This window comes from Megalopta genalis, chromosome 6, assembly GCF_051020955.1.
Source record: "Megalopta genalis isolate 19385.01 chromosome 6, iyMegGena1_principal, whole genome shotgun sequence".
Classification (NCBI taxonomy): Eukaryota; Metazoa; Arthropoda; class Insecta; order Hymenoptera; family Halictidae; genus Megalopta; species Megalopta genalis.
Window position 1 is genome coordinate 22,411,131 of NC_135018.1, and position 25,706 is coordinate 22,436,836.

General features: G+C 37.4%; 1 protein-coding gene across 1 annotated transcript in view; it reads left to right on the forward strand.

Moving 5' to 3' along the window:
• LOC143259730 (uncharacterized) overlaps positions 1–25,274 on the forward strand; it is an 801,439-nt gene extending 776,165 nt beyond the window's left edge. The window contains exons 11-14 of the mRNA XM_076523132.1: positions 5,094–5,296; positions 13,434–13,585; positions 14,064–14,136; positions 14,555–25,274. Coding sequence (XP_076379247.1) covers positions 5,094–5,296; positions 13,434–13,585; positions 14,064–14,136; positions 14,555–14,576 — 450 coding nt within the window. The 3' untranslated portion in view covers positions 14,577–25,274. The remainder of the gene's footprint in view (positions 1–5,093; positions 5,297–13,433; positions 13,586–14,063; positions 14,137–14,554) is intronic.
• The last annotated feature ends 432 nt before the right edge of the window (positions 25,275–25,706 follow it).

A 25,706-nucleotide genomic window follows, 5' to 3' on the forward strand; every position in this document is an offset into this window, starting at 1 on the left:
CTTACTTTCGGAAAGTGTCAAAATTTGTTCGACATTTTATAAGATTACAACACGGCTTATGAGTTCAACTGATGCATATTTAATATCCGACCTTTCGTCGCAACTTCGCGAACTCAGAGAACTTAATTACGCCTGATCGCGACGATTCCCGGCCGATCTTGCACCTGCCTCGCGAAGGAACATTTCCCCCTGTTTCACGGGAATAATTTTCACTGAACATCGCGAAATTTATCGGCCCCGATTTCCTGGCGGGTTCAGATTTTTAATTAACCTATGCTTATAACTCGACTGCGTATCTTTATGCAAATTCATTTTAATATGCCATTTTACAAAAATTGCAATTAACGGGAAGTTTCCTTCGTCAACTAAAATACTACTCATTATAATGGAAAAATAAAAATGTTATTAGATCTTGTTAATTTTGTACATTTTTTTGTTTCGTTAAGTAGTCAAAAATAGACTTCGTAAAAGTCGGGGGACCGAAAACATGACTTGTTTCAATTTTGCAACCCTATGTTTGAGGTTCACAAAGTGAAACATGCATTTGTAGATATCAAAACGATACAAACTAAATAAATAAGAAATGTATGACCGTCAACTGTATATTACGCGTGGACAATTATGTCCAAGCGGGTCGACGAAAAGTCTTATTTGTGTGATCTAGAGTAATTTCAGAACAGAATTCTCCGCTCTGAAGCGACGAGAATCGAATTTCCGGAACGTCTTTGTATTCCCCTTTTCCTTTGAGTCGTCTTCCCATTTAGCCTCTAATAATTCATCGTCCGTCGCACTCCGCCCTTGGCGACGCGACTCCATTGCTCTTTTATTCGACAAAACTGCGCGAGACGAATTTAAATTCAGTTTTTAATATGTAAATCAACTGGAAATGCGAAAATTTCAGCCGTGAGCAAAACATTGGATGACGAACACAGACCGCAGAGACTCATTCTCCCGCGGACATGTTAACGTTCCCGCTTGCGCAGCTTTATTCATTTTCCATCGACAAGATTTCATTTAGATATTAAATATTCAGATGGACGATAAGAATCATACTCGAGAAAGGAGATATTCAGCCAACGATGAATAATGGTCTGGGGAATGAAAAACCCTTTCGGATTTAAACCGCGCTACATACGGTTAATAGAATCGAAATGAATTCAAAACAGAAGACCTGTCTCTGTCGCGCGCTATTTAATGTGAATGCTGGCCGAATTATCTCCCTTTGTTCACGAAGGAACTCCGGAATTAGCCGCTTCGGATCGGCTTCATAAATCTCTGTAATTAGAGTTCTAGTTTCAGGCATCGCTAAAAACAAGGACCGATTCCTTTGGCGTCGTTTCGCAAGACCCTGCCTGAAAACAGCTCTCGCGACCCATAACCTCTCCATTTATCCCCTCTGTATCCCATCCGAGTTTCAATTTACCGGATCCATCGAAGTCTTCGATTCCTGGTGTCCTTTTTTCCACCGCGACAGTATTTTCCGAGGAATCGAATCGAGTCATGTCGGGAAATATAGCTCCCGCGGCGAGGAAAACCTCTGTTTCTCTCTTTCTCTTTCTCTCTCTCTCTCTCTCTCTCTCTCTCTCTCTCTTCTACTATTTTCATCTCTCTGGGAGTATAATGTGCGCGGCAAAAGATTCTTGATCCTTGAAAAATTTAATTTCCGTACAAGAGAGCCTTCTCTGGAAAAGAATGCGCGTGTGTTTAACAGGGGATCCAATCTTGCTCTCCATATATAATATGTTCAGCTTATCGTGGAGCATAATTAGAAATCGATACACCGGATTTTAAACCGTTCTAGTCTAATCGGGGCCATTTTGGTTCATGGTAAAATTTCTATCAGTGGCCATTAATGTTTCAACTTTAGCGTTTCATTTTGTGTTAAAATTGGTTTCCTTTATTCAAGGTTATTCAAACTATGTATTTATACAGACGTGCATGGCTTATTTAATTTACGGATACGTTTTGAATGATAACATTTATGTATTAACTAGAAGCAAATTTATTTATTAATTGTTCATAATGACAGTTTGGAAACAGCCTCAACGAAGTTATTCAATGTTTTCCCACATTTTTAACTCGCAATCGAATTATGATGATCCCGGCGGCCACGCGCAATTTTAAACAAACAAGTCATTATTAACATACGGTAACGTAATTATTTAAAAATTCATGTAATCCTCTAATAATTCATCAAGCTTGCAATATTTCAACGTAAATTTACATGCACTTACTAACTTGGAAATATGCGATATTTATTGAAACAATAACTGGTTGTAAATGGCAGTCCGGTTAAGGGCTTTTTCATCCTATTTTTGGGGAGAACGTACATCTCCATTTCGTTGATAACACACAAGAATCCGCACGAGAATCCGATACTCCTCTCTAGAAACCTCAAGGAGAACTGAAATCCTCAATCTGAAGAGTACAGCAAGAAAGTAAACAAAGCGGCGAAATTACCGTTAAGGAAACACGAGAAAGAGATACGGTTTCCCCTAATGGTGGGTGTCTACTGAAGCCACACGTGTGTACTGACGGGTTAATAATGCATACGCACACTCTCGAGACCGCGCACACGTTTAACAATCTCCAAACGATGCCTTAAGTGAAGGATAACTCCAGAAATGCAGAAAATAGAAGCGTGAAGTGCCGAGCTTTCAATTCGAAATAGAACAGCTTATTAACGGTATTCATCGATACCGAAGTCCACGAAATGGTACGTGAAACAGGTTTACGGCCGAGTTTCCTAGTTCGTTAACGGTCATCAATAGCTCTGGCAACGTTAATTAATATTATTCGTGCGTTACGGTCTCGCGAGGCCGCTGGAGCGTGTTCGTCTGAGCGTTAATTTCTAAATGAGACCGTCGCGAATATACGACAGACGAGATTAATTCCGACGTCTACGTGGACGTTTTCATCGCTCGCGAAGTTGATTCAATTATTACTTCCGTCTAACGTGGATGCCGTGGAAACCCCGAAGCTGCGTCGCGTCGCGGATCATTTCAGCGACGACGGACTGTTTTCAAGGTGGAAGAATAACACTATCGCCGCGTTCCGTATTTCGTTTTGTTTCGTGCTCCGGCGACGCTCGAATTATGAAGTTGAAACGGATCAGATTTTATCGTTCCATTTCTCTGACAAGCTTAGAAACTTTTTCCTCGAGAAGTTGCTAATTAGCATCGAAGCAAACAGCTGGAAAGTATTACTTCTTTAATAGGAAGAACGACCGACGAATTTGAACTTTCCTTAGACTATCCGATTAGCGATAAGTGAATTTTGTTGAGTTCAACAACGCAAATCTGACTTTCCATTATCGTGTTCTCTGCTTTCGATACATAATTTTCAACAGAAAATCGATGTTTAGGATATTTTATGTTCATGCGAGAAAGTTGATATACTTTTTTACTGACGCTTCAAACTCGTATGATTTTGCTACCGCTATTATACTCATTTCTTAGTAGAAAAGTAAACTTTTATGTTGATTACATGCCTACATTTACTTGAGTGCTTAAATAGCGATGACAACAGAATATTATTCCGACTTAAAAAACGAAATGACATCAGTACGTAATAGATTATTATTAAAAAGCTTCATCACGAATCTGCCTCGTCAAAGTATGATAAGATGTCAGCAAAAGGAGAATTAAAAAAATACCGGCATTTATCTTTATTTCGGTATTGTATCGATTTCGGTATTCATATATTTCAATATTGTACTGATTTCGGTATTTATACATTTCGGTACTGCAACGATTTCGGTATTACATCGGTTTCGATACAGTTTTATTAGCGCAATACCGGTACTTAAATTACACTGGCTTTAAGTCTCCGATAGTAATGATCGTGTTAAAGAGGGAATCTCGATCCCAAGTCAAAAAGAGTAAAGAATTGCTATCAGTTGTTCCATAAACAATAACTTCATAATTACATTCACAACCACTTTTGAAAGTGTTATAACCCATAGAATTGCACTGTCTCTATACTCTATACTATCAGAACCTGTTCACCGTCGATGGTTGACGTTCATGAAATCCTTTACGCTTATCCCCCTACCTACCCACCACGCTTTCCTGCGCGCTGGCGCTTCAACAAGATCGACAATACGCAGAAGGAGAAAACGAGCCCAAGCGAAACGTGTTCACGACAGACAATAAGTGCATCTCGGCCATCTGGATACAATGCAATGGAGCTGATCCCATTGCATTCAACCCAATACCCTTTTCCTATTCCGATATATCGAATTCTGCCCGCCACGCCGCGCCGTGCCGCTGCTGTGCCGTTTGCACGGTCAGGCAGTTAACTTCTCTTTCTGACCCTGCTCCTCTTTTGTTGACCTACTCCCTTGCAGCTTTGCTATCGTGTCCCTTCTTTGTATCCATTTTCCTTCATTCTACGGTCTTTCCTTCCTATCCTGCCATTTCCCCTCCCCCTCCCCCCAGTTTGCACTTGATACGCCTTTTAATCTACCTAAAGAAAAACTTCGACCCCATCCTTCGGTCAATCTACAGGCAATAAGGGTAAAGTGATAACGTTTGTCACTTTTTATCTACATTGAATTGTCGTGTCACTTTTCGCTTCGTATGAAATTGATATCATTGTTAGAGTTGTTGCATAATTTGTAAAAATGTTATTATTAACAATGGAAATAACGAGCAGCGAACGCGATTGATTGCTTTATAATAATAAGTACGTTTTCTATTATAAAACATATATACATGGACATATTTTTATAATTCAATAATTGTGAATTTATTTCTATGCCTGATACGAAAAATTATGCAGGGTGTCCCATAATTATGTTAACACCCGGGAAGGGGGAAGGGGTTCCTTAGCGAAAATGCAATCCCTGGCTTTGTTTACGAGTTATTAACGAAAAACAGTGACCAATTAGAGGCAAGATCAGTTGGCTCGTGACGGCGCTTAAGGTGAAACTTCCTGTTTAATAAAACGATTCAAAATGAGGGAAGCCGGAGCTGCAGCTGATCCATTCCAGACGAAATAATCTGTGGCGCGTTAAGCGAATAATTTTCGTAGTGTCTTTTTAATTTCGGTAAACAGAGAAACATCAAGCACCGAAATATTTTCTGTTACAGTGGTCAAAGGTGCAGTTGGCGAAATTCTCGATTCTAGAACACCAAATGGATCCGAGCAGCAATTTCAGCAGCTATCGTAGCACGTTGAAAGCAGCGATGTGGCGTAGCGCCGGCGCTACGGACGAACGACAGAGAATCGTCGTGCCCTTCTTCAGCTTGCTGGTCAAGGATCTCTACTTCTTGAACGAGGGATGCAGCAACAAGTGAGTTGAAAAAACCTTGCCATCGCATTAATCATTTAAGGGCACTCGGGGAGATTTCAAGTTTAATCAAAATTGAAAAGATTCAGTTCCACTTTCGTGCTCCAAGTAATTACGACTTAAATCCCGGTGAAATTGACAAGCACTTTTCATTACTTTCTCGGCTTATCCACGCTGATTCAGACGTCCGTATTAAAAATAGACCCATGCAATAATCTCTGATAAGACGGTACTGCCGGTAAGATAACACACTAAATTACGAGTAATCTCAACTTGACGATCTAAATTGGTTGACCTTTATGCATAGGATGCAATTTGTTTTTATAAATAGATATTTTTGTTGGAGATATCGATTACATTTACAATATACTAACGTTCTCAAAAATAATGTGCTGTCTCTTATAGTCTATCAAGAAAAAACCAAGAAATTTGTTTGTTGATTATTAAAATTATGGGCACACGTTGCAGGAGTAAACAAACAAATAGAAAGTATGAAAATATAAATATTGTCCAATTGCACTATTTGGAATATTAAATATTTTGTCCAGTTTCAGATGCAAAATACGAGCAATTTCAAAATAGATTGAATTGAAATATCGAAGTTAGCTAACTGCCTATCATTTTCATGCTGAATATTTGCGATAGTATAATGGAATTAAAGACAAGCCATTGCGACTGATAAGTTCGTATTTAAAACATTTCAAAGACCTGAAACTTTTTAAATTATTCTTAACAGCTCTTGTGCAACTGTTTATTATTGTACAGCTTGTACAGCTGTAGTTATTTATGTTCAAAATGAAACTCCGAGAAAATATCAAGAAGTAAATGATTAATTTAGACATAATACTAAAGTATAACTAGCTTCTCTCGTTTCTAAAACTAGCACACGATATTCGAAAACAAACATAAATAGAAATACCAATGAGATAACGAGAAGCTCGACTCTCTCCTTCCAAATTACATCAAGTTTGCTCAAAGGAAAGTAGATTACCCGTTCGTGCGCTTATCCGACACATCATCTGAACTTTAGCAACGCAATCGTTTGCACGTGACTTTGCGAATTCGTATTTCTTCGTTGGATTACCAGGGGAGGTCGGAAAATTCGGGGGAATAATTATAAAGTAATCTAAGTTCGCTAAAGGCGAAAATATCTAGACCGCACGGGGAATGCCATCGACCATATTGCATCGAACGTACCGCGTTCTTTTTTCAGCGGATCTTCCGAAGTTTCGATAATCTTATTCCAGTGATGGTGTTACGTCGTCGTCGTTTGAAAAACTCGCTCTCTCACAAGGTGGCCGGCCTCACCTTTCCGTTCTTTTTCTCGGGCGTATTTATCACGACGACGAATGTGCCATACCATTTCCTTCGTTTTCGCGCACGCGAAAAACGCCCCCTCTTCTTGAATTCCTCGTGTAAACCTATTAAACTTGTAATAGCAAAAGTTGTTTTCTCGTAGCCCGACGAAAAGTTGAAAAGACGAGAAAAGCGACCCGAAAGACTGACAAAGAGAGATACAAGGACAGGGGGAGCGAGAGATAGAAAGAGAAAGAAAGAGATCTGCCTTCGATTTCCATTCAAAGCGAGCTGTCGACAACAAACAATTACATTTCATTATAATATAGAGTTACGATTACACTAGATCGTTGCACAAATAAAGTAGAACATTTGAATATGAATTAGTAGAATGTGTCACTTTTTTTAGGCTTATGCATAGGTATAATCAATGTTGCAAATGAAGGAAGCTGCTATTTTTTAAAATGAAAAATTGGTTAGGATCATTGAAATTGTATTTCGATGAAAGAGAGTATCAGGATCGACAATATGTACTGTTCTCTAGTCACTAAGAAGAAATTATGATACAAATAAAAAATCCCCTAGACAAAAATAAAAATTCTAACTGTTTCCATTTTTATGTTATTTGAAATAGCGTCTGCCTCATCTCGAAGGCACACAATCACGGAAATTCTTTATGATCTTGTGTCATCGTGAACTCTTTTTGACTCGTGCTCGGTTCCATCATTACTCTGACACGTTTGCGAGAATAAGTTTCTCATTCGGCGAGCTCGTCGCTTGTACGATTGCACCGCGAAATGAGATCGTTTCCCGAAAAAGCTCGGTATATGGTCGCAATGAGTTTCGTCAGGGGGAAAAAAATTCTATTCGAAATTGTTCCACTACTTGAGGCAGTATTTACTGGACAACTGCGTGCATAATACTCGGCCGCGTATATGGGACGGCGTCGCATCGCGTAACATATGTGCATTAAACTCGTAACAGCGCGCGCTATCTCCGAAATGGCAGTGGAACGGCGCAGTCCCCGGCAAAATGTACGGTTCGTGGGGAAGGCATCGTCGGAACACCGCTAGTACGTTTTCCTGAATTGCTAGAACGGAACACCATGTAGAAACGCGGACACAAATTGCTCCAAGACGCTCACAGATTACGGACAAATGCTTGTCTATTATGGATTTTAGGCCGTTCGACTAAAGCCGGGTCAGAGGCTGCCTTTGATTCCAGCCGAGGGTTCGCGTCTGGCGAAATCCAATAATCACTGACGCGAAGATGTTTAACTCTCGACTAATGGACGCTTCTGGCCGTTGTACTTGATAGCTGGCAATGTTTACTGTAATGACTAATGTCAATCACTTAAGCAAAATTAGAATGGCGGACCTTTTGTCAAAAATATAACTAGCATTTATTAAATTTTGCAACATATTTTCCAAGGGTAGCCATCCTGGACACGTTCGTTTTTCTATAGACCCGAATGCAACGTATGAAATTTTCAATTATTTGTGAGGAACTTGAAAATCAAATAACAGAATTTAGAATACACGCGGACCGAGTAATAGATCAGTGAATGTTACGGAACTACGTAAAATACACACTGTTTTCTTCATCGTAACAAAACAGAAGAATTATGGAAATATATTTCGTAGTAACATATTGACGGAAGATCATCTCCTCTAAGATTGTACATATAGATAAATAATACTGGAATAGGAAATAATAAGTAGAATTCAATTTCACGTCGAACGTAAAATAGATTTTAAAAATTTCACTTTACAAACAAACATACAATTAATTTCGTCTTGATTTATTTAATGAAATTAATAAATAAACCAAACACGATTTCGGTCGCTTCTTTTCACGCCTATCAATAATAGTGGTTTCTTCGCCAACTATTACATAGACTACGAATATTTATGCAAAATAAGAATTTTTTAAATTTTCTAAATCATAAAACACTATATTAAAATTAATAGCATATTGTAATCGCGAGCCTGCTTTTAATAATTTTGGTAAATTGTAAGTAATATAATAGCATGTAAAATCAATTAAGTATTTCAACTAATACAGAAATAAATTACTATTTCAAATGATCACGAAATTACTATTTCAATAACACAGTTAAAAGAAATAGCATATAGCACAGCAATAGAAATAGCAAACATTTGTATTTCTTAGTTGAAATATTTTTCGCCAGGTCTACAATCAATCCAGAAAATCTGTATTTTGCACAAAGATCTACAATCTCTCAATACCATTGAAAAAACTTCTCGGTTCGTACGAATTAATTAATTAATTTTCTCCCCATTTCTGGGTAAATCGCGCATCGTATACCAAGAAATAGCGTCGTAGTCGTTTCGCGACACGAAATGCCAGTGATCGGAGGTCACGTCGGGGTATCAATAATACAAGAAAGAACATCGATTCCCAATGCACCTCGAGTTACACAGTCTAGTAAAGAAAAACGTGTAGCCTTAACCAATTATCTGTCCTGCTCCACGAAAGACGAAGTACGTAATGGCGTTTCGATCAAACGGGTCTCGGTGATCGGGATTGCGGGGGAGGAGTTCCCCGAAGATGGGTTCCTCGGCGATAGATATCGGCTTGCGGAAGATCCGTAGACGGAAGACGGATAGTCGCGCGTATGTAAACGTCTGTTACGCGGCCGTTACGCGGCGATTCTGCTACCGGAAGCGAGGGTCGCTGCTGTATGCGCACGTATTCGCGTGCTTCCGACCGACGATAAATTGCTCAAGTTCGATTCGTAATTTTCCGATGCTTCCGCGAGCATACCCATTGCACGGCCGTCTATTCTCGGCCGTTGTATCGCTCCGCGGATCGTTACCGGGATACCGATTCCGGTCGTGCAGGATGCGACGACGCCCGAAATTCGTTCCTTTTTCCGACGTATCCGACAACTTCGAAACGGGAGCACAGCTGCGCGAACGGTCTTCAAAACGCCGCGAACGAAGAGTTTCCCTGGGAACTATCGATTCTTCCTTTTTTTCCGCCGACGGTGATTTGTCTAGCGTTCCGTCCGCTGAGCAGATGCGTTTTTTGCCGATGGAAGTTGTCTTCTTGAGCCGGTCGCATCGGGGACAACAGTTTCTTTTTGGGAACGGTTCGATGGCCGCGGTACCCGCCGGAAATCCGGCTTGAAATCTCTACCCTGATTCGGAATAAGAGATTCGCAGTAATAACCTATACACCGCGGCAAAACTATAAGAAACTCACGGAAATTGCGGAAAATTCTATCTAACTTAGAAATTTATTTTTTTCTTTTATTCGTAGTATTATCGCGTTTACACCTTAAAAAATCGCTCAGTTGTATGAAATACGTAAGTCAGCAGTCTCGAAAACTGAAGCAAAAAATGTAACCATGCTACTCGATCCCCGACAAAATTATAAGACAGTCTCCAGTGCAACGGCAAACTAAACATTGCGAAAGGTGATTTTTGTTTCCAATTGTTGTTATTAGGCGTGCAATATTTAAAGTGATATTGTGTGTGCAATAGTGTTTGATTATACAAAACGTCGCACGGTGGTCGTCCAAAATCAACAACTGTGCGAGAAAGGCAACTTTTAATACATGTTTCGAATCCTACAATGGCAGTATGGCAAATAGCAGCGGAATCCGGTGTGGGGACGAGTGTTAGGATAGTACAGAGAATAATAAAGAGTCTAAGCATTTGAAAAGGCTTAAAATGAAGACGCAACCGCCACTAATTGACAAACGTAAACAAGCCAGACTGGAATTTGCAGAGCATCGAATACATTGCCGTAAAAAGTGGAAAAAAATAATCATTTCTGACGGAAAGCGTTTTAATTTAGATGAGCCTGATGATTTAAATTATCATTTTCATGATCTGAGGAAAGAAGTAATCGTGTTGCAAAGGTGGCAAATTGGCGGTGGTATTATGAGCAGCTATAGGATATTATGGAAAGACGGATATTGAATTTGTTTCTACAAAAATGAATAGTAGAACGTACCTGGATATTGTTAATAGGCAACTATCGAAATATGCATAAAAAATACCTGAGCAAAAGTGTATAGTTTAACATGACAACTGTGCAAATTGAGGATATCCTAAGAAATTTATAATGTCATTTCCTGTGAAATAGACTGATGGAAATTGCAGAAATTAATCGGCAGGTTCTTGTAAAGAGAAGACGTCCGTCGTTATGTCTATCAATATCACGTCGTTTCATAGTGTACTGTTTGCGTTTATATTAACTTAATTTAAGCATAAAACCTGAACTGCTTGATCCCGGAACCTTGTCAGGGTTTTTATAATTTCAATAATTCTAAAATAAAAACTCTACAAATCATTTTGATCGACACAGTGGATTCAGCGTTCAACTAACTCTCTGAAAGTTTTCATAAAGAGCAGTTAGCAAATTAGAAAAGTCGTCCCAGATTTAAATCTCTTTCTGATTCGTTTGTAATCTCTTGTTCGCGTCCGCACCTACAATCTGAGGAATAACTATTTGATATTATTGCTTCTCATCAAAAAAGTTTCGAGATTGTTTGCGCATAAAATTACAGTGCTTTAGAAGAGTATGCGGAAGTTGAAGGGACTACCACGAAACTTTCTGGGTCTTCTTCGTAAACTGACCACTTTGAACTTACTTCTTGAAATTACAAAAATGAAAAAGCATCGGACGCTTGCCGGGGCATAAACTTTCCTTCAACCAAGTGAAATATTCCGTTTCAATATTAACACGCTGAAAGAATACATACTGTGCCGTTGCGGGAATTGTTTCGTCAAGCAATTAACACGGTCTGATAAGCCGCTGGTCGAAATACTGTAGTTAGATTCTCACGAAAAAATGAATCTTTCAACTGTCTTATCTTTTAACAAACCAATTTCTTAATAGATTAATGGAAAAATATAAAATATGCATAGAATATTAGGTAACTGTTTAAAACACCTGAAAATTATTTATAACTTATTTAAATAATATTCTTTCAGAATTTAGATAAATAAAAGTAGAATAAACAGACTATCGTTAATAATTATAGTAAGTTAAGGGAAACATGACAGTAGCCTCGAATTCTTCTGACATTTTTATGTATCTTTCACCTAAATATTTTTGTTATAAATACATTCAATCCACAATCTATTTAATAACATTTTGTCAAATTATCATAAAGGCAGATATTTAAAAACTCTATACGACTAATATCGAATGCGTTTAAATGGAACAAACTTCGATCGAAGTTTGAAGAACAAAAATCATTTCTCATTCCACCATTACGTTATCGTGTAAATACTTTGATTCGGGTGGTATCGATTTCTTCGCAAGGCCCGCATTAATTGGAATCTCGTACGATAGACAGCAATTCTCATTAAATTCGAATCAATTGAAGCATACGTCAAACCGAAGATTGATTAATGTGCCCTAAGCTTGAAATTTATGGAACCAACCATTAACTTAACGTATCCGCGCGTATCCTGCGGCAGCTAATGTGATCGGGATTACCTGAAATTAATTTTACAAAATAACAAACAACCGTTAGCCCGCGGGAGTAACGTGAAGGCAGTGTGTACATAAACAAGAGACAGCAAGTTCACTGAGGGACTTTACGCTCCATGCGTATCGATCCACCATTTTCTGAACGGAATACATATTCTTGGCTAACAAGAAACAAGATACTAATGGAAACGCGGCTGCTCTTATGCATGACATGAGCATCGAAAATTTTTCATTGTTATGAAAATTGAAAAGTAAATATACTCGTGAATGAAAATATATCAGTACTGACATCAGATGCATTACAAACTTCCATTTTATGTAAGCTATTACGAAGAACGTCACTAATATAACTAATAAATAAGACTGCGAATTTTTGTACATTTATATCATGTGCAAAGTATAAGGGAACGTCGACATTGTCGAATAAATACAATTAAATTGTGAATTTTTATATCGTATCTCACTAATTCTCCCATTTTGCGCAATTTAGTAGTGTAACTACAATTATTGTTACTATTATTGTTCATATTGTCATTACTACAATTTAGCATTATTATTACTGTTAATACTATTTCCATTTTCACGGCCTCTATCATAATATCGTGCCATGTTTATGTCCACCTGGCAATATCTTAATCATCTGCTATGTATAAATTTCACTTTTTCCACAGAACCATCGATAAGAAGACCATGTCTTTGTTCACTTGTAAGCCAACATCTTGTACATCTGAACCTAAAAATAACTCACAGTTCGATGTCTAAATCCTAATACACTTTACCCTACAACACCTTATCACCACCAACCTCTCTTCCACCTTACCATCGAATTCTCCATTTTTCATGGTTTCCTTATTTCATAAACTTAAAAGAAAATCAGAATTCTTCTTAACATATTACCGACATCACCAATTTGGAACTATTAAAGGCTTGAACTAAAATACCTCTTGTCACTTCTCTGATCGAGACACGAACCTAATCTCATTTCGGGAAACTCGTTGTATTGTAATAACATAACAGGATCTTATAAAAATCTCAATATTCATTAATTATTTTATGAAGATAGTGTTCAGATATCTATTACTATTTACTAATATATATGCTTTGCTACATTTTTTAAATAAGTGTATGATCTAGAATCTAATGACCTCTCTTTCTATTTTGATACTTTCATCATAATTAGTCAACGAAACCAAGGTTTCCTTCATTCCAAGTTTTATATAAATAATCTACGTACACTAGTAATTTGCATAAAGAATCGTGGTCTCCTAATAAACAAGTAGACGAATCGTTTCAACGCCATATTCGTTCCTTTTTTACGTGTTATGGTGAAATTATTATGAACTAATCCGTGTAATTGGTATAATTCTTCCAGATTACCGAACGGCCACATTAACTTCGAGAAGTTTTGGCAACTGGCAAAGCAAGTAACAGAATTCATCGCCTGGAAACAAGTTGCTTGCCCATTCGAGAAGAACCCGCGCGTCATAGCGTTTATACAAGCAAGCCCAGTGCTAACAGAAAATGGTAAATTATATAAAGGTTTTTCATTTCTATTCATTCGACGTTATAAAATGTCATAATTATGAGCGCAGGACACACGAATACAAGTGAATATTAATCAAGCGATTGCTAAATATTTATTGTTTTATAATACTGTTACGAATTACAACACTTCTCCCGCGTCGCGTCGACGGTCCGATCCCGACTCTCCGATTGTCCGTTGATCAAACACCTCCGTGGCAACCCCTCTCTTCTATTTTTCTTTAAGGAGTTGCTCACAACAGGGCAGTTTCACATTACAGCGACTTGATTTGGACAAGTCGCCGTAACAATACCATATCAATTCTATCCTTTTTTCAATAATATTTCTTCGAATAGGATTAAGTATATTTATTATGGTCTCTCATAAATACAAGAATTTATGAAAGAATATCTGAATGTAAGAATGTTACGTATTTATAAACCTACTCTAAAAACACATATTTTTCTATGTCTAATGTAGCTCTGGCTTTGGCATCCTTCGAGTGTGAACCACCAGACAACAATCCAGAGAAAGAACGTTATAAAGCTTTAAAGTAAGTTCATTTCACTCAATTATGTAACTGTAAAGTTTACCGTACTAGTCAAAATTGCTGGTTCCAGATTGTTTCTCCACAATACTTGAAATTCGAGATTATCGTCAAAATCTGAATAAGCTTATTCTGCTACATTAAACAAAGCAGTAGAAATTATTGTCAATTTTAATAAATGATAATTCTATCATGAATTAAAATATAATTTTTCTACTAACTTTAGAACTTTATCCGAAGAATTTATTCGAAAGACTAGGCGAATAAAATGTTATTCGAATAATGCCGAACTCCGAAGCGGGAAGATGGGTGGGTCGTGTAGATTTAACCATGCAGACATCGTGTAAATTGAACCGCGTGAACTTCACGCAAAGGTAACCGTGCACCACTGTACACCACTTCCACTAAAACTTTCTGTCAACAGGACCGAGCTGAACGCTCAGTGAAAACGAGCTGCCGCGCAACGCGTCGAACAGGAGCGATATTAGCGAGCCGGGCACACAAAAATCGACGCAGCCCAACAAAACTTAACCCGTTCGTACAGAAATCGAGCAGAAAGGGTGAGGCCGCGGAAGAACACTACCACGTACAGAAGGAAGTCAACGCTGCCCGAGAACAATGAAGAACAGACTCGCCCGAGAAGATAATCTGCGCGAAGAGTAGGAAAAAGTGATTCCGATGGTCTCGCGATCAACGAGAACGAACAGCAGAAGCAGAGCTCGCCGTGGTGATCTCGCATTCTTTAAGGACATCGTTTAGATACTATCGCGGCCGGTGCAGTCGCGATTTCCCCGAAGCTACGACTTCCTTCCTTCCGTTTCATTGTTTGTACACGCGCTAGTGCTCGCCGTTACGTTACACGTTTCGTCGGGTTATCTTTCGCTGTGCAAGATAGTTGCTAGCGCCAGTGCATCGCTCCGATTGTCAAGGATTGGCGGGCTCCGGAAACGGAAGCCGGTTGCACCGGTCGAAATCGTCTACGGATCCGCGAGACCGGTCGTTCAGCATCGGTCCGTGAGAACGAACGCGAAAAATTCACCGGACAGTATCGCGTAGCAGTAAGTATAGTTCCTAAGCCCGAGGCTAGCTAGGAGGAGGCGTTTTAGGAAGCGTTTCAGGAAGCGTTTCAGGAAGCGTTTCAGGAAGCGATCCAGAAAGCGCACTCGATGCGCACGCTGTCCGCGCCTCGACTTCCGGTCCCGGCGAGGACGCCTCGCGCCGATCCGTTACGCGTTGTCTCGACGCGAGGCGTTCGCACGGGACCGATCCTTTTGTACATAGACCTTTTGATATACGCTAACGAAACCCGTGGACGTTAACGGAGGATACGGATACCGGGGCGAGAAAACGAAAAGAGAAATCGGTAAAAAAAGAGAATAGGTTCGTTCCTGTAGCGTAAGCTCGAAGTTGTCGTTTTAAGGATCTAGGTAGTAGCGTACGGACGACGGTCCTCGGTGCACGTACTTAACGAACGTTAGGTAACACGTTTTAGACACCGGCATTGAGAACACAGGGATGCACGAGTCGCTCGCAACGCAAACTGCAGTTATTCAGGAAGCGTTTCTATCTTTCCGACGATGACCAGCGTGAAATACAGCGCGATTTAGTTTCTTCGTTTATGGAGCTACGCTAATCGATAAAGAGCATCGATCAGAGCATCGATCAGAGCGGAGCATAGAAGTAGATTTTATTGTTTTTATATGGGTGCGTTTATGTTGGAACAACACAGATGTTATCGTTGTTGTAATAAGTTGGAGATAAGTATGCGGATTTTACGCGTTTATTATAAAAATACTTGGAAAACACGCGAAGATATGAAGACACTAGACAAATTTAGAAACGCTGCCGCCTTCTCTTGAATTTGTTAAAATTATTAATGCACTACGATTTCATTCACAGCTACGTTGATCAATACTTCTTCGTCGTTAATCATTTTCCCAATCGAACTAGACAACTTTTGTTCCTCGTGTGAATAAATAACATTCAGATTTAGTAGCTAGTGTAATAATATCTTCATTACGAATCTGACTCGTTGCTATAGTGCAAGGAATTAAAAGGAGAAATATAGCTTCATTCAATTTCTTTTTCTTACAATTGAGTTAGAAAATTTTGATTTTGCATAAATATCTGCAGTTTAGTGACAAATCTTCGAGAAATCGTAAATGATTGAAATTGGGCTATTAGCGCAACTCTATTATAAACGAAATGAAGAAGCAAATCTTCCTTTTAGAAGATAAGAAATCAAGCTTTCATCACCGTTCTGAACGATGCTCTTATGGCTTTTATAGCAGCTTTGAACGTACCTAGACGGTGATGCATGGGGATAGCATCCAGGTTCATTGAAAATGGTTAAATTCGGTTCAAAAGTAATTGCTCTGGGTTGAAAGTCTGTTGAGGGATTAATGCTGATTATGCAGCAGCTCGACAGTTTTATCTATGAGAGTAGAACCGTCAGCTATTTCGTAACTGCCGTCACTTCCACCATTGAGAGCAAGACTGAGGAAATAAAGCATCAACTTTAGTGTTTAGATGATACTCGCAATGATAGTGATCTACCAACACGTATTATTTCTATTCAAATTCTGTTAAGGTCAGTTGTAATAATCTACAAACACCTGCTAATATTCGAATATTTGCAACGACGGTTTTGAAAATTTCGTGAATTTTGATATTAGTTTTTAAACAACTCATGAAAAGTGACATTTTTAACAATTTTGAACAATTTCTGTATTTGCTCACAGAAAAGTATAAATAAACTGAAAACAGAAGCACAGAAAAAAGACGTGTATTTGTCATGGATATGTTGAAATGTATTCGTGTAAACTCATATAATTAAATATCGTAATTTTTCAACAGACGGCCATCTATTAAATCTATACAATTCTTACGTTCTTTTAATAATTTAACATTTATGCGATTTATGGCATCAATGAAATTGATTTAAATCTATAAACTATTTCAATTAAACTAGTGCTTATGAGTCTTATACACTCGCACAACGTTTGTATTACTTATAAATTGTAGGAAATAACGAATGTTTCTTTAATTTATTTATGGACATCAGATGACGTTTCCATTATATTTCTTTGATAGAAAAAAATTTGTCGGTATTGTCGAGCAATACCTTACGAATAATACAGTAGAATCTTTAATATATAAGATGACAACTGATATACTATATTGTGAAGGTTTTTATTTTTAAATATTTAACTGTTGCTGGAGTATTATTAATTTCTAAAACATATTTTTAAAATAAATTTTGTTAAGTAATCTAGAAATTCGTTTTGATTCGGAAAATATTCGTCGGGTTGTGAGCACAGTTGAAAAAACTGATTTTTAGACACTTTTTCCACGGAAATTGTAAGGCTTTATTAAAGAAATATTTTTGTATTTAAAAAGGTATATCTAAGGAAGTTGCTTACAATTAATTTATTTAAAAATATTTATTCATTACAAAGTTATGATTGATCTTCTGGAGATACTATTATAAAATAGTAAAATTTGTGTAATATACTATATTATATAGATTTTGAAGAAAAAACGCTTCGAAACATTGATTCGAAATAAAATGGCAGACGTCCCAAAGTACAGTTTCGCTTTCTAACAACAAAATCGTTCGTTTTTAATGAACAAAAAGAAATGATCTCAATTCCCTAAAAAGAAATGAACACATTAAAAAGAGCCATCCTCCGTGTAAGAGCTAGAAAGTCAACTATAACCTTGTAACTGATCAATATCTTAAAATATAAAAATTATGATGTACTGGTGTGTCTCCGAAACACGTTATTTCAAATGCAAAAGCATCGTCCCAAACAAAGTCTCTGTTTTTGAGAAAAAAATTCCCAGACTACTTTTCTAAGCATAAGCAGTAAACCTCTCGATTAAAAGTATTTTCTTCTTTCGAAAACAAGAAACAATGAATCTTTTGACCCATGTGTCACCGTTCAATCACACTATTCCAATTTCATTGAACGATTACGTCGGTATTGTCCGTGTTAATGAAACGAGGATCCACGTAGCGTAAAATTGTCCGAGCGGGGATCCGCCAATGCAGCATGCGATGGATTCCGTTCATTGCCCGACGAACACACAATAGACCCAAAAACAAAAGAACAAAACACTAAACTACAGGAAGGGGGAGAGGGGAAAGATTTTGAAAAAACATAGGGACCAAGAGTTCGTTTTTCCTGAGTAGAAACTGCGTCTGCGAAGAAAGGGAGCGGGATGGTCGCGAGGACTCGCAATTCTAAGATGAGATGCGAGTGAAGATTATTGAATTTTTCCGTTCGATGCGGCGATTTATACAAACTTCGCGTACTGAGAGAAACCTTGCAGTCATTAGAAGCTTAAGTAGATAGCTTTTCCGTAATTGAGGACAACCGCGTGTCGCAATTACGAACCGAACGTTGTATGTACCTACTGGATATTCGCATGATAGAACAGCTACGAACAATTTCATCATTTGAACGCGTATTGTTTGTGTATATTTAGTACACGAAATTTTGTTGTGAATGCTGCAACTTCACGATGGCGTGTATGGTACATTATTTTGTCGCTGTTTCAGTTATTCTTATTAATGTATTAAGGAGCATTTCTTGCGTAGCAAGACATTGGAACTTCCATTTTCAAGCCGTGTGTGTTTAGTGTACAAATCTTTCCCATCTGTCGTTCATTTTATTTGAATTGTTCCTTTGTATGCCTTTATTTAGATTTTCAATCAGAACATCTCGTCAGCTTGACTTTAACATTTAAACTGCACGCGTTGTTGTCTTTTTTCTTCTTTTTACTCTGTGTCTGTGTTTCTTGTTCCTACATTATTTATACTTATACGATGAATTTTTTGATGTACAATGTATTTGCGGACGAGATTATTTTTTTACATAACTATCGACCGTCCGAGGACAAAGCTTCGATCTTAGATAAGTTGATCGGCGAGAATTCTGCAATTTCTAGTTTGCGGAACGCAATCGACGCTTCTCGTTGTTAGAAATACGTTCGATCAGTATATTTCTTCTCTCAGTACGAGAAACGGGGAAAAATGTGTATCATAAACAACAGAGTAGCGTTGTACATACGAGGACGAACCACAGCCTACGCGAGAATCGCGTGAAAAAGAAAGTATAATTCATCGACCGAGCTGTTTAAACCGAGAACACCATTGTTCGTCGGACACTTTTCTCTGGAAATTATGCTTGCGACGAAAAATGACACAGACCGGCCTGGTTGAACGCTGTCATATGCAGCCATTACGCAACACTACCAGAGGTCGTAGAAAATATGGAATAAAATGTTTACACATTTTGTTTCGTCGAATCAATAATTTTCACAAAAACAGATTCTGACGATATCAATTTGTTTTATATTTTCAATCCTTGTATATTGCAATAAAAGTGATTGAATTGATGCTTCTATACATTTGAAATTGTACAAAATGAAAGTTTTTAATAGAATATTGTAATTTTACTTATATAATCTATCATATAACATATACAAGTTATCGTAATTAATATCGTCACTTTCGTTCAGATCTAACTCAGCTACAGCGACGTAAAATGTAAACTTAAAACATAAAAGATAAGGGTTCTAACTGCTTACTATACAGAAGCATTGAATTGATTACTTTTCTAGTGATATATGATATATTAAATTATTTTAATTTAAGAATTTTATAAATTATTTATTTTTATATTATGATTTATAGATTTACATTTGGCAGCATTAATATATTTTAGATTTATTTTTACCTTATACGTGCTTTATCTATCTATTTATTTATGAAAATTTCATATACGTATTATGAATAAACGAAAATGTAATTATAAGTTGTCTGTTTTGATCATGTAGTTGCTGAGCAACTGTGCGTCACCAGGGTTGATTTTAGTCGTTATATTAGTCAATTGGAAATCGCTCAATACAGAGGAAAGAGTCCGTCAACGTAAAGCCAGAAAAACGTTCTGTTATTAGGGTTCGTTTACATTGCTACGCCATTTTGCCGAAAATCGACTGTCTATTTAGTTAATAATTCAAGTAAAATGCAACAACACTGAGACAAGCAGGATCTTAGAACAAAACCTCGTTTCTAAACAAGACGCACGCACTAATGCGTGCATTCTTGCAATTTCTAAGTCAGTCACTCATGATACAAATGCATTGTCTTGCATTATGTCCTTGAAACAATCATGTGTGTCCTGATTTCGAATCACATCGACAATACGAAGGTAACGATCATCAAATGAAATGTAATTAACAATCGCTATGAAACTGGTAGAATGATAATGCTGGAAAATATTTTTGTTAACAAGATATTGTCTCTGAAACAATTAATCGTTGAAAATCATTTAGAATGTACTAGAACGGTTAGTCCAATGTTCCCATGCATTTTGAAAATCGTTTCATTTGAAAAGAAGATTTATACGAAACGATATCGTCGTATATTAATTATTGATTTTTATACAAAAGTTTTATGATGCGAATTAGTTGGATAAAAAGTTAATCGCATTCTTTTATGTAGTCTTCTTATTTTGTAAACTCTACAGTGATAAAAAGTCATCGTTCATTCGTAAACAAGTGTTCACAGAAACTGGATTCATACGTTAAAAATGATCGCACATGATAATGAAAAACAAAGATCATGTACATACTACTATACCTGCCTGTTCATAATTCGACTGGTAGCCAAGTTAAAATGCTCAGTACAATTATAATCTTACTAGAATTATATCGTCTGTACCTTGAATACAAGAAAAATTATAAACATCTAATATGTTGCGTATAACGCAACAAAAGCAACAAATCGAAATCGCGGTAGCAAAAATCAAACACTTTGGATCAACCAAAGAGTTTCCTTGTTTAAAATGACTGATTTGACGTGGTTAATATCTATCAATATGGCATTTATACTTTGAGACACGAGTAAACATTATAGTTGAATGAAAACGCAGCAAGATGACAGAAAGTCGTCAAATGTAGTCAGCAATGAGGTTTAGTTGAGTAAAGTGTAATTCATCTTTTAGTTCCTAACTATATGAGCAAAGATTTTTTAACTAAATGTATGTACTTTGTTACTGTATTTTGTTATTTACAAAATTCGTTCGTCTACCTGTGTCTTACGAAGCATTTTAGTATAATATACTTTTTGAAGAAATACATTACATTCTTTGGCTGCTTTGCATTTGTACAGCTCCAAATGTGTAAATTTTAGGGACACTTTTCAAAATTTTCATTTCCGGAAATAATAAATACAAGGCTTAACTGATAATGACATAAATGTTCTCAATATAAAACTGATGGAATTATAAATATGCCATTTTGCCATTTTACGTGATAATAGTAGACAAATAATTTGAACATTGCATACAATAAACACAATTTTGAAATTTTTTAGTCGTATTACTGTCAATGTAAAGCAACGAAATGTACTATTGTGAAACGTAGAAACGTTCAAAATCTATTTTTTTACTGTATTTTATCGTCTATAGAATTTGTTTGTCCATCACAGCGTCTCACAAAGCATTTTAGTACATACTTTCTCAAGAGAAGCATTGCATCCCATTGTAATAAAGGGTTTCATTGTAAAGAGCAGCAACGGAGCGTCGGACAGGTTCAAAAGTGTATTTAACCGTCCGCCGGCAACGAAGCTGTTCAAGTACCCAGGCGAAAATGTCATCTTTGAATATCTTCGAAGCGAAAGGGTCGGACTACATGGTTTCCCCACCCTGAAAAGCTTAATCATCAATTGTCCATTAATGTAGAAAACTTCAACAAGTATTTCCAAATTTTTTCAAATATTTTTAAAGTTCAGAACAATAAAAAAAAATAAAGACTGGGCTTAAAAGACCCAAATTGCCGGCCCCGTTAGTAAAATTATCTTGCCGGCGTAGGGTTAAGATCCGAAAATCTGCGGTCACTTTGTAAAAAAGTTGTTTTCTTTCATATTTAATTCTCTACGAAACTTGTTTGTCCGTCTCTGCGTTTCGCGAAGCATTTTAGCGCACACTTTCCCAAGAAAAGCATTGCATACGATTGTAATAAAATGTTCCATTATGCAACCTAGCAAAGGAGCGTTGAACAGGTTCGAGTACAAAGCCAACTTGTACCAATAATATCGAAATTTCACGCTCCTTCTGCAAACTGCTGCAGCAAAGTGAATGGTACCCTCCCGATAACGAACGTGTCGACACTTACCTGTGCACGATTATCATAAAGTTATATGACTAACAGTACGAAATTATCATAAGCTATAAGAATTAATGAATGTTAACTGTATAAGCGTCTGCGTGTCGCTGTTGTCAATATCCGAGAATGAAGATCCAGCTAATCGTGCCACGTTCGAATAAAATAGCGTTCGCGGATTTCGCGTTCAACGAGGCGCAACGATTTTCTCCCGCGAAAACCAACATGAACGTAAGAGAAACTCGGAACATCTTTCGATCTAAGCATGTCACGACTGATTAATCCCGGTCATCGCCGCGACTGGTCGTCGTAATATTTTCTAACGATCGCTTTTTTCTACGATTTTTCTAACGAACAAAACGACACACACGCACCTACCTACACACGCGCAAACAAGCGTACACACGATCAGACAGACAAACAGACAGACAGAAAACATGAAAACGGTACACCATCGTAGCAAACGATCTCCGACCAGCCGTGAAATTGATCGATAAGGAGTGAACTGTTTGCGAGGAAGAATAGCAAGCGTTGTCGCGCGTCTCTGTCATTGCGAGGACGACGAGGACGTAAATGCATCGCCGAGACGTGACGAACATCCGATTATTGCGAGAATCTGTACATAGGAAGAGAGAGAAACTGGAGTTGTGTATATAATACGTATAGTTACAATGATGCATAAGCATGTTCGTATATCCATGCGCTATATAAGGTCTAAGATTGGATAAGCCGTAATCGAATTTAAGCGAAGCCACGGCTAGAACGGAGAACCAGGCCATCAAATGGCATCGAGCTTCTTCGTGACGGCGTCGCGCGTCGACGTCGAAGGCTTGTCGGCCGCGATAATCGCCGATCGATCGATGTAAGATCGCCTAACGATACCTTATAGTACATACGAACCTTCATCCTCGAACGATTGATTGATTGGAAAAGAATACGAACACTTGCTTGCTGTCTAGTCATTAGATCGTTAGTCGGGGGCCCGTGTCCGAGCGGCACTGTATCCAAGATCAAATTTAATTAGCATCACAAGAAAGAATTGCCTGCGAACTTTACAATTTTCGTTACGCTTGTTTTTAATAGAGAATTTGACAATTTCTCGGATACGATCGAATATACTGATCTAAAACACATATGCGACGTACGGCATCTCGTACTTCACACGAAAATGGCCAAATTAATTTTATGCACATTGGTATTGTATAAAGTCATAATAAATGTAACTTCCGTTTCCTAAATTGTTTTAACATTTTATGACATTTTATTTTGAATGGAACTTTTGAACAATAAAGGTAGGCAGCTAAGAAATGACGATAGTGAACGCGTTAGTGAACCGGAAAATTATTATTTACAATATAGAAGATGTTCTATTCAGTACCAATTGTGTATGCTGTAACTGAGACTAATAAACAGTAACATTAAGAGCTTCTTTGAGAAGAACAACTATTATATCATGAATTGCTAAAATATCGCTCTGTCTAAATCTTCATCTAAACAAACTGAATCTTGTGTATGCATCTTTAAAAAATTTCTGAAATGCTTGATCAGCATTTAGCGGAACTCTAGGCTACCAGATGTAACGGATTTAGAAACTAATTGAATAAGAATGAGTTGCATTCGACGGTAGCGGATTTCTTCAGCAAACAAGGACACGGGCCGCGTTATGCCTAAATTAAGAGTATCCGGGTTAGAGTTAACGTTAAGTTTTATATTAAGCGTATTTTTGGTCGACATTCCCTTAATTGTAAGACATTTATAGTTACACGATAAAACGGTTTGCGTAGAAAATCGGATTTCATTCCCCAGTTTCTCTTGCGTGTATATTTCTGCTCTATGTTCCCTAATTTTTATTCCAATTTCGTGACGATCGTCGTTCATGTTTGTTCGTTTCGCATGTGATCATGGCATACAATACTCAACTCGAAAAACTGTGGGATAAAGTAACGAGAACCGTAGCCGATCGTTGCGGATTTTGATCCATCGAATTTATCAGCGTATCCACGATCCATTTATCCAGATTCGTGATCCGAGGTGCATCACGGAAACGAGATCAATTGTAATTCCTTGAACGGTCGACAACTCGGTTCGCCTTTTTATTATTAACGAATTTATAGTTATAACATCTAGGAGCGAGAAGGATTTATCTATGTATATAGAGCCGTCGTCAAGGTCAGCGGAAACGTTAAAAGTATAACAGACTTATCTACTTCGGTTGTATTTTAAAAATATTTTTTATCCACATAGAATCTGCGTTTTCAAATGATTTTGTTAATGTCAAATTGGCAGATACTCCAAAAACTTTAGTATCAAGTAAGTATTATATTAGCGCCAAAAACTTTTGTGTCAAATACATTTCTTGCCCCAAAATGGAGGCGCATTTACAGCTTTGATGAAGTTAAAATTAACCTTCTTCAAAATATTAACGTAAAAAATGACCGCAATCTTGTAACATAAAATTCCAATCGTTAGACTTTTAATGAACCTCGATTCTCATGAAGGTATAAAATTACTTTCATCGAGACTTTGGGTTCCTGCGAAATTGATCATGGTTCAATTGTTTTAGAAAGAAAACCGCAACGGTAGATGACACGCTAGACGAAAGAAAAATTTGTTTACAAAATACGACTGCGCCATAATAAAGTCAATAAACCAAATTGTTTACGGACAATCAAGCTGTCGATCGATCAAGCCGAACCGATTATGTACAACGATTTCATATTGTCACTCGAGTTTTGCAACTTCGTAATAATATAAGTCCCCTCGAGTCCTTCCCCCACTGTTTTTTCATTTTGTTGTTCGTGCGTTTACCGTATGAACGTCGAGGTAATCCGTTTCCGCGTTTTGATCTATCCGATCAAATATGTTGGGACTATTGTACATACATAGGCTCAATCATGTAACAGCGACAAGACAGCAATTACAATTATTGTAGAAACAATGATGTCTTACGAAATAAACTACAGATTAATGGATGTTTCTTCAAGATGTTTTCTTCCAGTACCATTATCCAATAACACTTTATCTACAATAGGCAAATTAGTGAACATATTTTGAATAAGCACCTTATTCTAAGGTACAAACACTGTGCAAAATGTAACTGTTATATGTTTTCCATCAACATTTTTTAACCTCTTCGTTGTGGACGACGTACATACGCGTCATAAGGAAATGGAAATTTTACACCTTACAAGGAAAATACTTTTCCTACGATTTAGGTTAAAATGCTTGTGAAACATATTCATTTTCGCACATTTTAGAATAATTCTAAAACAACTTGTCGAAAGAAACTGCACCCAGTATGATCGATAAAACGCATAGAAAATTGATCTTATAAATAGATCGACACAGCTAAGTGATTAATTCAGGTGAATTCAAGCACTTATTATTATAAAGCAATATACGTC